Genomic DNA, 14,944 nt, shown 5'->3' on the forward strand with positions numbered 1-14,944 from the left:
CAGCCTGTACTATTTTCTGCATAAAATAAAGTCTACATGCATAATCAAAGTCGTGAACAATTGAAGTGACAGGTACCGCGGCCTCAAATAACACTTGTAATGTAATTCCTGAGTGTAAGTGGCCTCAGAAACTCTTCTTTCAGCGAAAGCCAGATAGCCAGTGAGACAAAATGCCCCGTCCTGGTCCTATTAAAGCCACAATGGCGGTTGGTCATCGGCAGCTCCGCGGCAGTGGCCACTCTCACCCTTTCAGGCTCTTTGGACGTCCTACCGTTGTCAAATATCGCGGTAACTGCCTCCCTAATCACTACGTAATGTGCCGTGCTGCTTCTAGCGGCGCTGGTGACAGTGCTGAAAGCTGTTGGGGTGAGTTTTTATTAATTTTACTGTTTTGTGGAACCTTTCGAACATTAGTTCGAGTTGTGTCAGTAGGACGTTTGTATTTTGTACCCTGCGGGTCTTCCGAAGTGAACGGGTTGTCCAGCTTTTAGACATACGCAGAGCTCGGGCCTGGGTGGGGGCAGCCGTGTTTTTCCTCGCCATAAATCTCACACACACACACACACACACACGGACCAAGCGGTCCAACACGCACGCTAGCTAACCGTAGCCGCTTGTTAGCCACCTAGCATCGCTAGCGGCCTCGCAACGTTGTTAACGAGACACACAAACGGCTCTCTGTTTCTGAAACGCGTAGCGTCACAAAAGAGGGGCTGCTTTTTGTGAGATGGACGCGTTAAACATTAATGACAGACGCGGTACTTGAGCAGAGCTGAGTGCGGCGCTTGGCAGTAGTTTCTTTGTTGCGTCCTCGTGCCGTAAGCTCCGATAACGTTATCTAGTCAGTCTGTTAATTAACACCACCGACCATTTATTGAGACCCTCATTAGCTCGCTATACGTTTTCATGGTCCGTGTGATAACTAACGTTATTGCTTAAGGTCAAGGCTTTATTTCGGCGTCACATATCGACCATTCCCAACTGTCATGTGTCGGTTAAATCAAATGTCTATCAGACTATCCGCTGTCGGTGAGGGGGGGAGCGCAGTGCTACCAGATATACAGATATGTTTTCATTCAAATGCGCAAATTACTCGTTTAAAAGACGGGTTCCGATTTTTTTATTTATTTTTTACAAGCCTCAAATAATCCCCCAAACCAAGTGTGCATTTTAGAATGAACCACAACTCATTTAAAAACGTAGTTTTTGTTGGTGGAGACTGGTACGCTAGTATCGGTGCACAAGAACGACACGATTGTGTGCGTACTTTACGAGAACTTTATGCCCAGACCTCCGAGCTATGCCACGTACTCGTGATAACAACCAAATAACTAAAGATGTGCCAGACGTGCTCTCTATTGGAGCTAACTTGCCGCGCAATGACACTGTCGCAGTGAATTAATCTCCATCTGAAAGTCTGTAACGCCCGAGGGGTATAATGGCTGTTTACCACGTTAGCATGAGATGCTAATCTGTCTGGTTGTGTTCGTCCAGACAAGGTCATTAAGATGCTTCAGTCACCGTGTGCGTTAGTTTGAATAGCAAACTGTACAATACGAAACGCAACCCATCTCCGATTGTTCCGGCACATATTGTTTTCATTATTATTATTATTTTTAAAGAGTTTGACGTGCTTGGACATGAACGTAAACTGGCTAGCTTAAACGTGACATTTTTCGATGGCGTTTTCGTGCTGCAACGTGTTGGACTCGGCCATATTAGCGGTTCCAGCTGAGTATGGTGGATCGCTCGGTGGTCACATGGTCGGTGCTGTCAGGGCGGTGTTGTTCGGGCCCAGACGGGGCTGCGCCGTCGTGTTCCAGTACGCGAGACCAGAGACTTGATCACGGGCGTAGTAGCCCCTTTCTGTCGTGACTGGGGTCGTCTTGTACGGCCCCGATAGTCTTTGTTGTTTCATGATCACCGAAATTGGCTGTATCGTATTCCTCGTGCTCATTAGAAAGTGCTGACGGAAAATCGGTACGGTGTGTGTGTGTTTTTTTTAATTTTTTTTTTTTATGTTTTCTGTTACTGCGTCACCAAAAGCTGAAGGGGAAAAAAAAAGAAGCGAATAGAAGAACCAAGGTTGTTTTCACCGAACAGTCGTCCATGTACCTTGCAGCTGCTCGCAACCTTTAACCCACTTAACCAACCCATCATGTGATAACTGACTTCTTTATTTGTACTATTGCTGCATTGTACAGCTTTCGTACCAGTGGCTATGTTTTTTTTCCCAGCTAAACCTTCCAAATGTAAACACAAACCATGCTTTGCTGGCTAATCTGGATTTGACATTTGGATATGATTACCAAGGATATATATATATATATATATATATATATATATATATATATATATATATATATATACACATACACATATACACACACACACAGCCCCCTTTGTCTTCGGTTAGGAGACCATTTGCATTATGTTTTAACTTTTTGGGCAGTGTAGGAGATGGGTGCTATTGCAACACAGTCTCAGCAGAATATATATCATGTGCCCAGCTTGTTTTCAAAGCTGGTTATTTAGGTCAACAACACTGCTCTAACTTAATGAGTTTCTAGCAAAATTCACACGCATGCACACATGTAATTCATCTTGGTTGGTTAGTGGGCCTCAGATGAATGTAATAAGTGTGCAAAACAGTTGTAAGATGAGTTAAAATAAAAAAAGAATGGCCCCCGGTTAGAAATGGAGCCATAAATATCATGGCCCGAACTGAAGGTATGCACAATCTGACTTGTTGATCCACAGCTCCTGCCGGCCAGTCAGCTGGCTGGCGTTGTGGGATTTGGTTCAGAGGCATCTGGGGAAAACTTTTTCTTTTTTTATTCTTATGAGTATGTGGGCAAATAATCTAGTATTCTCAATATATCTTCAAGCCACTGGTCCTTGTTTTTTTTTTTTTTTTTTCTTCCATTTTTAATTTCAAAGTGACGGCCGATATTCTGCTCGGCTAACCAATTGTGCTTTTCTCCCCCAACAGTATGAAGTGAAATGGAACTGAATTTTTGTACCATCCGCAACTGCTTCAAGTTCAGATCACCATAAGGAAACCGAAGACAAACCTTCCCAAAACAAGCAAAAGTTGCAACACTGAAGACGCGTAGAAAAACAAAGGATCACTTCCAGGGTTTAAAAACAACAACACACGAAGCAACCAAATCCTGAAACGACCAAAGAAGACACACGTCCGCCCAATTGAAACCTAGAAGAGAAGCAATCCTGCGCCCAAGCATATTCTGAGAAGACTTAACTGATCTGAAACCAGAAGTTTGTGCCTACTCAACAGCTTTGACAAAGCACACGTCCCAACGCTGCTCCTAGCCCTCCTCATCCTCACCACACCACCGACTCACCACCGGGGTGTGGAGTGGGCTGCTATCTGCTAGTTTTATTTCCCCCCATAGTTTCCTCCCCATCTTTCCCCTTTTCTCTACTCCTCTCACTTTTTTTTCATTGTCTTTTTTTCCCTCAGCAGTGTTATTGCACCTGCGTTTGCCTTTTTTTGGCGCTAGATTCCCCCCCCCCTTTTCGCTTTATGCAACCATCTAGAACTTGTGCCAGAAACCTGTAACAACTGTGTGCGTGCGTGCGTGTGTATGTGTGTTCAACTGTGTGCATGAAGAGATCTGCAGGAACTGCCTAGTAGACGAGATCCTGAGAATTACGAGATTCAAGACGACAAAGAAAGGTGGGTCTCAGTCGGTGTTCCCTTCATAACATGATAGTTATCATGTTAACGACAACTGTACTTTTTCAATTGTTTAGTCTAACTTTTGTACTTTTGTATTGTCAACTTATGATTTAATTTGTCATGTTTTGAATGATCCTCCCCCTGCCCACCACACACACACACACTGTCTGCTGAAAATATTTCCCTGTAATGCCGAGTTCAGAAAAAAACAATTGAAAGCGCAAGTCAGGTGGAATTGGTAATGTCCCACTTTGTGCACCATTATATACAGATTGCAAAACGCTCAATTCTGATTTTAGTTTGGCCAGCTGTGCTTATTTTAGGCTGCAATGCAGAGCTTGTTTTCTTTTTTTGTAACTGAACCCGAACAACAGCGCTTTTGTCAAAGTCGGACGTTGTTAAGCGCGTGAGTGCTATTTTTACAATTGCTTCTTATTCAAACTGGATCGGCATTTGTGGCCTCAATGATTCCACTTTGGGGTTCTCAATTTCAAAATGGACAGCAATTAGCACACCGTCAACCACAGAGACAGAATTATTGGTGAAAGATGCGGCGTGTTATTTGTAATACCGAGTTGATCGTTTGGTTAGTCAGTGACCTTTACATTGCTATTTGCTAGAGACGGCTGTTGGTAAAACTGTAGCGGGCTGAACTGAGCAGCCACCACCTCCAAACAGTTGAACTGGTTATTCAATTTAGTGTGACAATTATTTGATTGCCTCCCCACACCCAGCTTTTATATATTTGTACTTTTAAAGTCTTGTTCTAAGCCCACAGATATTTTTTTTTGTTTGACACGTGGCACACTGGCTGACCTATCTGCCTTACCCGTTATGTTTGTTCCTCTCTTCACCCTTGCAGACATCCAGCGGTGTATCATTGTGTGGTTACATTAAAGGAAAAAAAAAAAGTTAACAAATAGAGCTTAACAGTCAAGCAAAAAACAACAACATTCAAACAAGAAATCAAGTTCAGCAAGTGCTCGAGCAAGTTCGGTCTGAGTTTATGGGAAAATATGGGCAGCCCCTGGAAAGGCTTTGTTGAGTTTACCTTGCCTGCGTCGCCACCGACCGCGTTCGTTAGCGCTGACCTGAGCAGCACCTCTCCCGTCGGACTCAGCCTGTCGCCATATGGCCGATCCGTAAGTTGCACCTTCCCACCTCCTTTTCTACGTGCCTCACCCCCATCGAGCACCCATCCACCCACCTTGCCCTGCATCTCTCTCTGCTGTGAATGGCCTAACCTCCTTCATCCTTTCCGGGCTCCAGAGACTAGCCTCTTGTCCGGTGTAAAGTTGCAGGGTGAGAGGTGATCTGCTGGTTTAGACGGTGGAAATTTGGTCATATTAAAAAAAAAAAAAAAATTGCATCTTTACTTTGCGCCACAACAGTAAAGCCTTAGTTGGGTTGGTTAAAGACAAATGAATGAAATGGGCACTTGCCCATCAGAATTGAACTATAGTTTTTATGTAGACGTTTAAGAGTAATCGCTGCACAGGCATCCGAACCAAATGCTCTGGCATGCGGCCTGTGCACTTCTTTGAAGGGCTTTGAAGCATGGAAGACCTCTGTCATGTCTTCTGTTGAGTGCAGTACAAAGGCCTGAGGCTGCTCTGGGACCCCCCATCCCTCATCACCCATCACCAACTATATCCACTGTAGACGCACCTGTTTGACCTCATTTGCATTTTCCGGTCCTCCAACTTTCAGTAGTTTTACTTCCCTCGATCGTGAGTTACATTCGCTGCACTACACTCCAACTTCTTCACCTTAAGTGGCTGTGCAAAGAGGTTGGTTAATATTATAATTTTTTTTGTTTAGTCTACCATCGATGGATGCCGTAATGTGAGATGGTCACAGTTGCAGACTCATCGTTGCGTAGAGGCCATGCGGCTTTCTTGCGTCTTGGTATTTTGATGTCAGGATTAGAGTGTTGGTGGTTGTGATGGGTTTGAATATAATACAACATCATCTGAGAAGTAGTATATTGCGATAATTGGTGCATGGGTACTGGCTGTTGTAGGAAATGACGTCAGATCAGCGGAGTATTTTACGTGATGCTGGATGACACCTGTGTTTTTGGCGTAATAACAAAACGACTTGTGATATCTGGAAAAGTGGGTGACTATGCTCCTTGTCAAAGCTGTCGCCTCCTCCCAACAGCATATCCTATCCCCACTGTCAGAAATGGAGAGAGGCTCCTCCGAACCCCCGGTGGCCCGCAACACCGACTCCGCCCCATCTACCTCCACTGATCCCGTGCCCATCCCCCGCTCCTCCTCCGTCTCTTGTCACCCCTACCCGGGAAGCAAAAAACACAAGCGGACCCCCTTGTATCAGAGATCAGTAAGAGGGCATGTTCGGTGGTGCCCGCGCTTGACTTTGAACAGCTCCGTGAGCTGCTGTTGTTCGTGTGACTTTCGCTAACCGCATGGTTTTGTAGTGGAGAGCGAGTTTAACCCGGGTGTTTTGGCAGGTTTGTATTGATGCTCGGGTATAATCACTGGTTGGTTGGTAGACGAGGAGAAGTGTTTTTGAACGTCTTGTTCGTCTAACAAGAATTGCATGAAATGTTTAGTCAGTGCGTTGTTGTTTTGGGCCTAAAATCACATCACACAAACAGTGAATCTGAAGTGCATGAAGCTTGGAATAGAACCAGGAAGTGCCGCACAGTTTTTGCTATTTTTATTTTTCACTGAATGGCGTAAATTATTCAGAAATTCAATTTGGGTATTACGTGTGTTCCCCTCCGTCGATGGCCAGAGAGCCCCAGAAGACTTCGATGTAGCTTTCCTATTGCTTCCCCTACTCCCCACTTCCTCTTGAAGTTTGCTGTACCTGCATGTTTGAAGTGTTTGTTTTGTTTTTTAAGGTTGGCATCAAACACTACATTAAACTACGACCTAATTTTTAAATTTAATTTTGCCTGCTTCATGTTGATGCACTACTGGATGCATTCTAACACTTGCTTCTTCTCTTTACCCCCAGATGAGTTTTGACCCAGGCATGCTCCATAACAATGGGCACACTGCGTATGCTAACGGCACGGGGCCCGGCATCCGAGAGACTGGTGTGGTGGAGAAGCTCCTGACGTCGTACGGTTTCATCCAGTGCTCCGAACGTCAGGCCCGTCTCTTCTTCCACTGCTCCCAGTACAATGGCAACCTGCAGGAGCTTAAAATAGGAGGTGAGGGGCCTTGGACATGTGACATCAATAAATGCACAACTGGAAAAGAAAATGTGCTAAAATGTTGTTTGTTTGTTTGTTTGTTTTTTTCTTCTCTCGCTTTTCTGTCCTCAGATGATGTAGAGTTTGAGGTATCCTCTGACAGGCGCACTGGCAAGCCCATAGCAGTGAAGCTGCTAAAGATAAAGCCAGAGGTGCTGCCAGAGGAGCGCATCTCGGGCCAGGTGGGGCCAGACCTGCACGCCTATCCCTTTACTGTGCTGCATGGTTATATTCATCCAGTTAAGGAACACCATTTTATTTTTGGTTCTGTCGTTGTCTGTCAATTGAACATTTATATGGCCCATTGTGTTTTTTTTCGGCTAGGGGGTGTTGTTCAATTTTAAACACCACCCCCCCCTTGCCACCTCCAAATCCTGCATCTAAATTAAGCTATTCCATCAAGATTGAGAAAACATTTAGTTTTCAGATCGGCTTGTTAAGCCGAGTTGCTGAATATCTATAGAATCAATATGGTCAAGTGATTAATGTAACTGCCCAGTGGGTGTATTCATTACATGTTAATGCTCACCGCAACTAGTATAGTGCAGTTGGTCTCACATGTACAGGTCTTTAAAGATAATACAAAAATGCACACACATAATACGTCTACCTGTTACTTTGAATTTCAACCATTTCATCCATTACATCTGCTATTTTAATCGGGCTTTGCAATTACAATTAATATTCAACCTACAACTGGCAGAGCACTGTGCTAACGGCCTCTGTCTTGTCATTTCCTCCTTCTCCTCCTCTGCAGGTTGTCTCGGCGATCCCGGTGCACTTGGACGGAAAATCGGCTCCTGGCCAGGTGCCAACCGGCAGCGTTTGTTATGAAAGAAACGGGGTAAGTGGAGTAAGTTGAGAAACCGCATTGCTACACTTAGAAAAACAAAAATGCATCATATGACTCTGACAATATCGACAGCATCCTAACAACATTTGTTGAATGTTAAAGTTAGGTCCCGGCCCCTTTTAACACCGCTGTCTCTCCACAGGAGGTGTTCTACCTTACCTACACCCCTGATGACGTGGAGGGAAATATCCACCTGGACACGGGCGACAAAGTCAGCTTTTACATGGAAACCAACAAGCAGTAAGTCTTCGCGCTGCATCGCTATCGACTTTAATCATTCTCAGCTTGCACTTTGTTTATATTGAACCGTTCTCGCATTTCAGTACCGGTGCAGTCAGCGCTCGTAATATTCAACTTGTGAAGAAAAAGCAAATGAGGTGCCAGGGAGTGGTGTGTGCTACAAAGGTAAGGACACACTAATCATTACATGGACCTGTCCCATTGTGCAGATTAGACATAATACGGCTACATCTTTGTTTAGTGACTTGGGGGGAAAATACAAAACTGCACTACGTAAAAAGCAGTTGTACAGAAGACTTACCAACCTAGCCACGAGCTTGTTTTTTTTTTTACACACGCATATCTGCTTTTGATAAGATTATGTTGGTGATATGTAAATGCTAAATTATTATCTCTGGTTCCATACCATTAGTTTTACCACACATATAAATACAATCATGATATATTGTCTGAAGTTAAATACGTGGATAAAATCACAAATTTAATCTATGAATGTGAGTAACTTTGGCCTCAACATTTGCAAGCCCTGGTTTTAATCCCATGAATTAACCCTCTGTGCTGTTTAGGGCAGGATCTCCCGTTGTCAGTGTCGCGACGATGTACCTTACATGTTCTGTTCAAACCTGTGTTGTCTTTCAGGAGGCATTTGGGTTCATTGAGCGGGCCGACGTGGTGAAGGAGATCTTCTTCCACTACAGCGAGTTCAAGGGTGATCTTGAGGCGCTGCAGGCTGGAGACGACGTCGAGTTCACCATCAAGGACAGAAATGTAGGTGTTGCGCCTCCACCATTGGGAAAATACCCCATAGTACCTGATAACCGGCTGAATGTGTCTGTACAGCTGTTTACTGTTCATGTTCTTTTGGCCCACAGGGTAAAGAGGTGGCCACCGAAGTGAGGCTGCTCCCCCAGGGGACGGTGATCTTCGAGGACATCAGCATTGAGCAGTTTGAGGGCACTGTCGTCAAGGTCATTCCCAAGGTCCCCACCAAAAACCAGGCAAGTGGATCACAAGTTGGCGAATGGTTGAATGATGCGTTCGGTAAAGTCTTTGGCAGTAAAAGCCAGTGTGGAACTCGTGACCCACGAACCGAGAACATAAAATATTTCCTTGATGCGTCTTCCGCAGAACGACCCCCTACCGGGCCGTATCAGTTCCCGCATTGGGTTCAACGACAAGGAGCTGCCGTTCGGCGAGAAGGACACAAAGTCCAAGGTGACCCTTCTGGAGGGGGACCACATCCAGTTCAACATCTCCACCGACCGCAGGGACAAGCTGGAGAGGGCTACCAACATCGACATCCTCCCGGATACGTTCGACTTCACCAAGGAGACCCGTGAAATGGTGGGCTTTCCTTACAGCGATCATTAATGTAGTGCATTATTGTCGAGATGAAAAATGAAGTCCACATTCTTTGAACTACCCATCTCCTTCAGGGCGTGATCGCGGCCATACGCGACGGCTTTGGCTTCATCAAGTGCGTCGACCGGGACGCCAGGATGTTCTTCCACTTCAGTGAAGTCCTGGAGGAAAGCCAACTGCACATCTCAGATGAAGTGGAGTTCACTGTTGTGCCTGTAGGTCCTGTTTATAAGCTTTTCACAAAAGTATGTATTCTGTCTCATTACTTAATCGGGCACTATTTTTGGTTATTTGTGGATTGCAAGCTAAATCGAATGTCCCGCTGTCCCCAGGACATGCTGTCGGCTCAGAGGAACCACGCTGTGCGCATCAAGAAGCTGCCCAAGGGCACGGTGTCCTTCCATACCCAGTCTGAGCAGCGTTTTATGGGTGTGGTGGAGAAGGAAGTTGTGGCAACCAACACCAAGAACGTCAGTCCCACCAAGACCAAGGAAAAGGTACCATGATGCACAATATTTAGACTAATATTATGGTGCATTGAAACAAACCCAGTGCTTTAAAAACAAACAAAACAATAGCCTCGTCGTCCTTTACATCACCCCTCTTTCCAATTTCTGTTTTTAGTTCTAATTTTCCTCTTTTCTTTCTCATCCAATGGTCCTTCATGATCCTTGTTGGTTTAGAAAAAAGACAAGGTAGGACTGAGATGTTGTGCATGAAGCCACATGATTAAACTCAAGTCACCAAAGCAAACGTATTCAGACTCTCACCAACAGTCTGTGCCTTTCACTAACGGTAGTCAAGTAAATAGTTACTCGATTCCTAGACCTAACTTGGAACAGTTGACAAACAATGCAGCAAGTGTGACATGGACCTTGTTGTCTAACGGGTGTCTTGTTTCTCTTATTTCTCAAGGCTAAAGTTGTAGAAAAGGTTGGTCTTTGCCGGCTTCTGGCCCGCCGATTGCCTCCTTCACCTCTTTCGTTGACAGCATGGTATTTGATCCCCAATTAACCCTGAGGAACATGCCCTCAAACTTTGTTTCACTGATTCAGTGAGTTGGCTGCACAATTAATGATCGAACGGTGGTACATATGAGGTGGTACAACATGACTTGTGTTCCCATTCAGCACCTTCATTTAATGAACTTCTTCTCCGGTCTCTGACTCGGTGGACTTCTTATCCTCTTATTTTTTACCGCACTTGAAATTAAGACATTTTTACACACAAAACAATTATAGTAATTGGTTGCGGCATGATCACAACAACGGATTAAGAAGCATAAAAGGAGCCGCTTAATTTGTACTCTCGGTGATAATGCCGGCAAATGCATGCCGCAATTGGTTCAGACAATTACCGCAACTGACTGGGGGGAGGGGGATAAATGATGCGCATACTGCAGAAGGGTTCCCGGTGAAACTGCAATACTGACGGGTAATTATGCAGCCCTGCATAGCGGTGGCTATAACTCAGCTGTCGCAGTAGACTTGGCCGACGCTAACCAACTCAGCTGCTCCGGAATCTCACAAGCTTGTGTGGGCTGTCTGCACACCATCTCCTAATACACTACATGCCCCTTTAAATCATCTTGAGACGGGGACGCGGGTGTAGCCTTGGTGAGCCTATCGGCCTTGCCTTCGGCAGCGTTTGTGACGTTCATTATGCAAACTTGTTGCCTCTCTCTGTAGGAGGCAGAGGAAGGCGTGATTGCATATGAAGACTGTGGCGAGAAGCTCACGGTGCCGTACCACAACAAGGACCTAGAGGGAGGAGGGTACCCACAGGTCGGAGACAAGGTATGTACTGAGGGAAGCTGCACTCTTACTTTGCTTGAGATGCACCAAAGAGTAAAAATACAATGTAAAGCTCCTAATATTGCCCAATGTTTGAGGCTACATTTGCTAGTGGTGCTTTAGAGTCTGTGTGTGACTTCTTCATGTTTGTCCTCTAGGTGGAGTTCTCCATCAACGAAGTGAAGCGAACCGGCCTGCAGAGTGCCGTGTCTATTCGGGTCCTCAACCGCAATGCCTCCAACGCCAAGAGACTGCTCGGATTTGTCGCCACGCTTAAGGACAACTTTGGCTTCATTGAGACGGCAAATCACGACCAGGAGATTTTCTTTCACTACAGGTAGAGGTTTCGGAAGAGTTGGTCGCCGTTTCTGGTAACATCTGCCAATTCAAATCTGAGTATAAATGTTTCTTTTTTCTTTTTTCTTTCTCCCTGCAGTGAAATGTGTGGGGACTTGGAGAACTTGGAGCTGGGCGACACTGTGGAGTACACGCTCTCTAAGGGAAAAGGGAACAAAGTCAGTGCTGAGAAGGTTACCAAAGTGGCTGCAGGTATGAGGGGATTTGAATATGTTGCTTTTGTTGGTGGAAGTGTTTGTACAGGTGTGAGAATATATACATGGGTATGTTAAATCCACTGTTCTCCACTCGTAGTGAATGGCATCAGCGAGGATGTTGGTGCGACGGTGATGATGGGGAAGGTCATCCGTCCCCTGCGCAGTGTGGACCCCTCCCAGACGGAATACCAAGGGCTTATTGAAATCACAGAGGAAGGTTGGTGCCAAGTTATCACGGTCTTGTCGACCATTTACAGCACGGTGTTTTCTTTGGTTAGAATAAGGTGTCTAAGATGTCTCCCTTCTGGATTGTTTTAAGGTACAACTAAAGGCCAGAATTATCCCTTTGGAATCATGGGTATGTCAAACAAGGCCGATTGCCTTCAGAAAGGAGAACTTGTGAAGTTCCACGTTTGCACAGTTTCCCAAACTGGACAGAAGATGGCCTGTAACGTGGTCCCTCAGCGCAAAGCGATGGTGGAGTGTGTCAAAGACCAGGTAGGTTTTGTTTCCCGTGTTGAAGTAACTGACTACAGCACCAGTTATGCTGTGGTAAATTACTTGTGTTTGTTTTTTTCCAATCTCCTTCCCCCCACCCTACCAGTTTGGCTTCATCACATATGAAGTTGGTGAGAGCAAGAAGCTGTTCTTCCATGTAAAAGAGGTGCAAGACGGCCTCGAGCTCCAGACCGGGGATGAGGTGGAGTTCTCCGTTGTCCTCAATCAACGCACAGGAAAATGTAGTGCCTGCAACGTACGCAGAGTCAGGTAAGAGCTGCAGAACCTGGCTGTGGTTCTAGCCATTATATTTGTGTGTGTGTATATCAGGGTTCTTACGGTCATGGAAAACCTGGAAAAGTCATGGAATTTTAAAATGGTTATTTCCAGGCCTGGAAAAGTCCTTTTGAAAAAGATAAAATACCAAAGGTTGTGGCAATATCACGGAAATTTGTTATATTAATGTGTTCATGACGTTCATTTACGCCGAGTTTGAAATAATGAATATGCTTTTAAAAGAAAGACGCTCAAAATATAAGCATACAGGCATATGTATGTATGTGTGTGTGTGTGTGTGTATGTATGTATGTTTATTTGAATCAAACTGTCTCATTCATCTGTCATTTAAGGTTTACTGTATGCTTTGTATTCTCATTGTTAGTTTAAATACTACATTTTCTCACTTTCATGTTTACACTGAGATTTCACAAAATGTTTGGCCATGGAAATGTGTATGAACCCTGTATATACATGCTTACTTACCTTGACATCTCATGTTGCAGCGAGGGGCCTAAACCGGTGGCAACTCCGCGTCCGGATCGACTGGTGAACCGGTTGAAGAGCATCACCCTCGACGACGCCAGCGCTCCTCGCCTGGTAATAGTCAGACAGCCCCGTGGTCCCGACAATTCAAAGGTGCGTCCAAGCCCGCACTGTCGGCACATTTTTAGTGTGTGTGTGTGTGAATAAATATTCTATTTGAAATACCACTTGAACTAATGTTTGTAATTCTGTGCCCTTCCACACAGGGCTTTAATGTGGAGCGCAAGACTCGCCAGCCCGGCGTCATCGACTGAGCAATACAAAGCCCCACCCTGTTTGGAGTTGGGAAAAGGGAAATTTGATTTGACGTACACATGCGTACGTACACACACACACACACACACACACACACACACACACACACACACGCGCGCGCGCACACGCACGATAATTGGCATGTGTAATCTTTGTCCCCATTGATGCCTGCGAGGGAACTTTTTCTCATTCCACAGTTCCCTGTCGCCCATGTATGATGTACTTGATGCAGAGTTCCACACTACAGTGTGTGTGTGTGTGTGTGTGTGTGTGTGTGTGTGTGTGTGTGTGTGTGTGTGTGTGTGTGTGTGTGTGTTGTATCCTAGAAGTGATTATAGTGTGTACCGGAGGTATTTGTTTCTGAGGGTCTCGGCTCTTATAAATCAGATTGATGACTGTGTGGCTGTCCATGTCCCGATCTTTTGAATCTGCTTATTTTTTCTTTTTTTTGGAATTCTGCACCTGTAATCTGTCCAGGAGTTTGGCTGGTGGTGTCTCATGTATTTGAGCATCCGCTTCGTTTTTTCTTTTTTTTTTTTTTTTTCTTTTCTTCCCCCTCATATTTTTGCTCCTTTACCCATGGAAACTTAAACAAAATGGTTTCATTGTCAAGTTTCCACTATTGTATGCTTTCCTACAAGACGCATAAAGCAAAGCAAAAGTTCCCTCCATAAGGAGGATCATATTTCTCATGTGCGAGCTTAAACTGAAGATTCTTCTCTGCTCGTTTTTTTGAGCAGTTTTAAAAACGCTTTATTGAAGAGCTGAAGTGAAAGCATGGTGTGTGTGTGTGTGTGTGTGTGTGTGTGTGTGTGTGATGTATGTGTGTGTGATGTATGTGAACGTCAATGTAGTTGATCTAACGGGATTTATTTTTACCAATCTGGAGCCTTTCGATACCTTTTTTGGTATTCACATGCTCCACTCAAGCAATTTTTCCCAGGTGCAGAATTCCTTGTGGCATCTTATGTCTGCAGTTCTTTTATACTGTTTTTCTTTTCATGCACATATTTTTGCTTTTTTCCATTGAAACTCAATCTGCTAATAATGAATTAAGTAAGAATAAGGTGCCTAAAAAAAATAAATAAAAAAAAAACCACAAGCAAAAAAAAAAAAAGATGAAACAAACAATTAGGTTTATCTTCTGTTCCCAGCCAACCGCCAAAAGATTCAGAACAATCTTAGGGTGGCTTTTTTTTGTTTAGTAGAAATACTGAAATGCATCCCAAACCTGTGGGTTGAACTATACTGTATGTAATGTGTGCTTTTTTTTTTGTTTTTGTTTTTTTCGCTTAATGAAAGTTCATACTTCAGATATAAGAAAACAAATTTAACTTTAAAAATGACAGACAAAGTATTACAAATTCAGTTTAAAAAAAAAAAGGAGAAAAAAAGCATTAAGAATCAGGATAAAAGTTATTGAGCGCTGAGACATGGTGGGTGAGCTCTTTGTGCCTCTGCACTTAAGTTACAGTCGGGGGTTGGGGGGGAGGGGATACAATTTTGGAGATCACAGGGTTTCTGTTGAACCACGGACAGAGGTTCTCATGTACTTTTGTTAATGGTCTTGACTGAAATGAATTAAAGTTTTATGAAAATCCTGTGCTGTTTTGTGATCGTCTTATTTCAGAGAGC

General features: G+C 44.4%; 1 protein-coding gene across 8 annotated transcripts; it reads left to right on the top strand.

Annotated features, from left to right (window-relative positions):
• Positions 1-323: 323 nt before the first annotated feature.
• csde1 (cold shock domain containing E1, RNA-binding) lies at positions 324-13,873 on the top strand. 8 transcript variants are annotated; one of them, XM_079226299.1, is made up of 21 exons: positions 324-366; positions 2,993-3,700; positions 5,867-6,049; positions 6,692-6,890; positions 7,005-7,171; positions 7,690-7,785; positions 7,928-8,025; positions 8,109-8,190; positions 8,665-8,793; positions 8,898-9,023; positions 9,154-9,369; positions 9,462-9,632; positions 9,720-9,884; positions 11,076-11,183; positions 11,339-11,517; positions 11,617-11,729; positions 11,832-11,951; positions 12,054-12,232; positions 12,339-12,502; positions 13,015-13,147; positions 13,261-13,873. In XM_079226299.1, exons 3-21 carry the CDS (start codon positions 5,891-5,893, stop codon positions 13,306-13,308), a joined length of 2,652 nt encoding a protein of 883 aa, XP_079082425.1. In that variant the 5' UTR covers positions 324-366; positions 2,993-3,700; positions 5,867-5,890; the 3' UTR covers positions 13,309-13,873. The 8 variants fall into 8 exon arrangements, with proteins under 8 accessions (XP_079082425.1, XP_079082427.1, XP_079082426.1 ...); XM_079226301.1 differs by having other exon boundaries at positions 9,462-9,602; XM_079226300.1 differs by having other exon boundaries at positions 7,690-7,776.
• Positions 13,874-14,944: the final 1,071 nt, after the last annotated feature.

This window comes from Taurulus bubalis (assembly GCF_910589615.1).
Source record: "Taurulus bubalis genome assembly, chromosome: 11".
NCBI classification, from domain to species: Eukaryota; Metazoa; Chordata; class Actinopteri; order Perciformes; family Cottidae; genus Taurulus; species Taurulus bubalis.

Excerpts from the sequence above, each read along its gene's own strand:
- csde1 (XM_079226299.1), top strand. The coding sequence starts at position 5,891 with ATGGAGAGAGGCTCCTCCGAACCCCCGGTGGCCCGCAACACCGACTCC. Across the intron at positions 8,191-8,664 it reads GAGTGGTGTGTGCTACAAAG|GAGGCATTTGGGTTCATTGA; the intron begins GTAAGGACACAC and ends GTTGTCTTTCAG. Across the intron at positions 13,148-13,260 it reads GTGGTCCCGACAATTCAAAG|GGCTTTAATGTGGAGCGCAA; the intron begins GTGCGTCCAAGC and ends CCTTCCACACAG.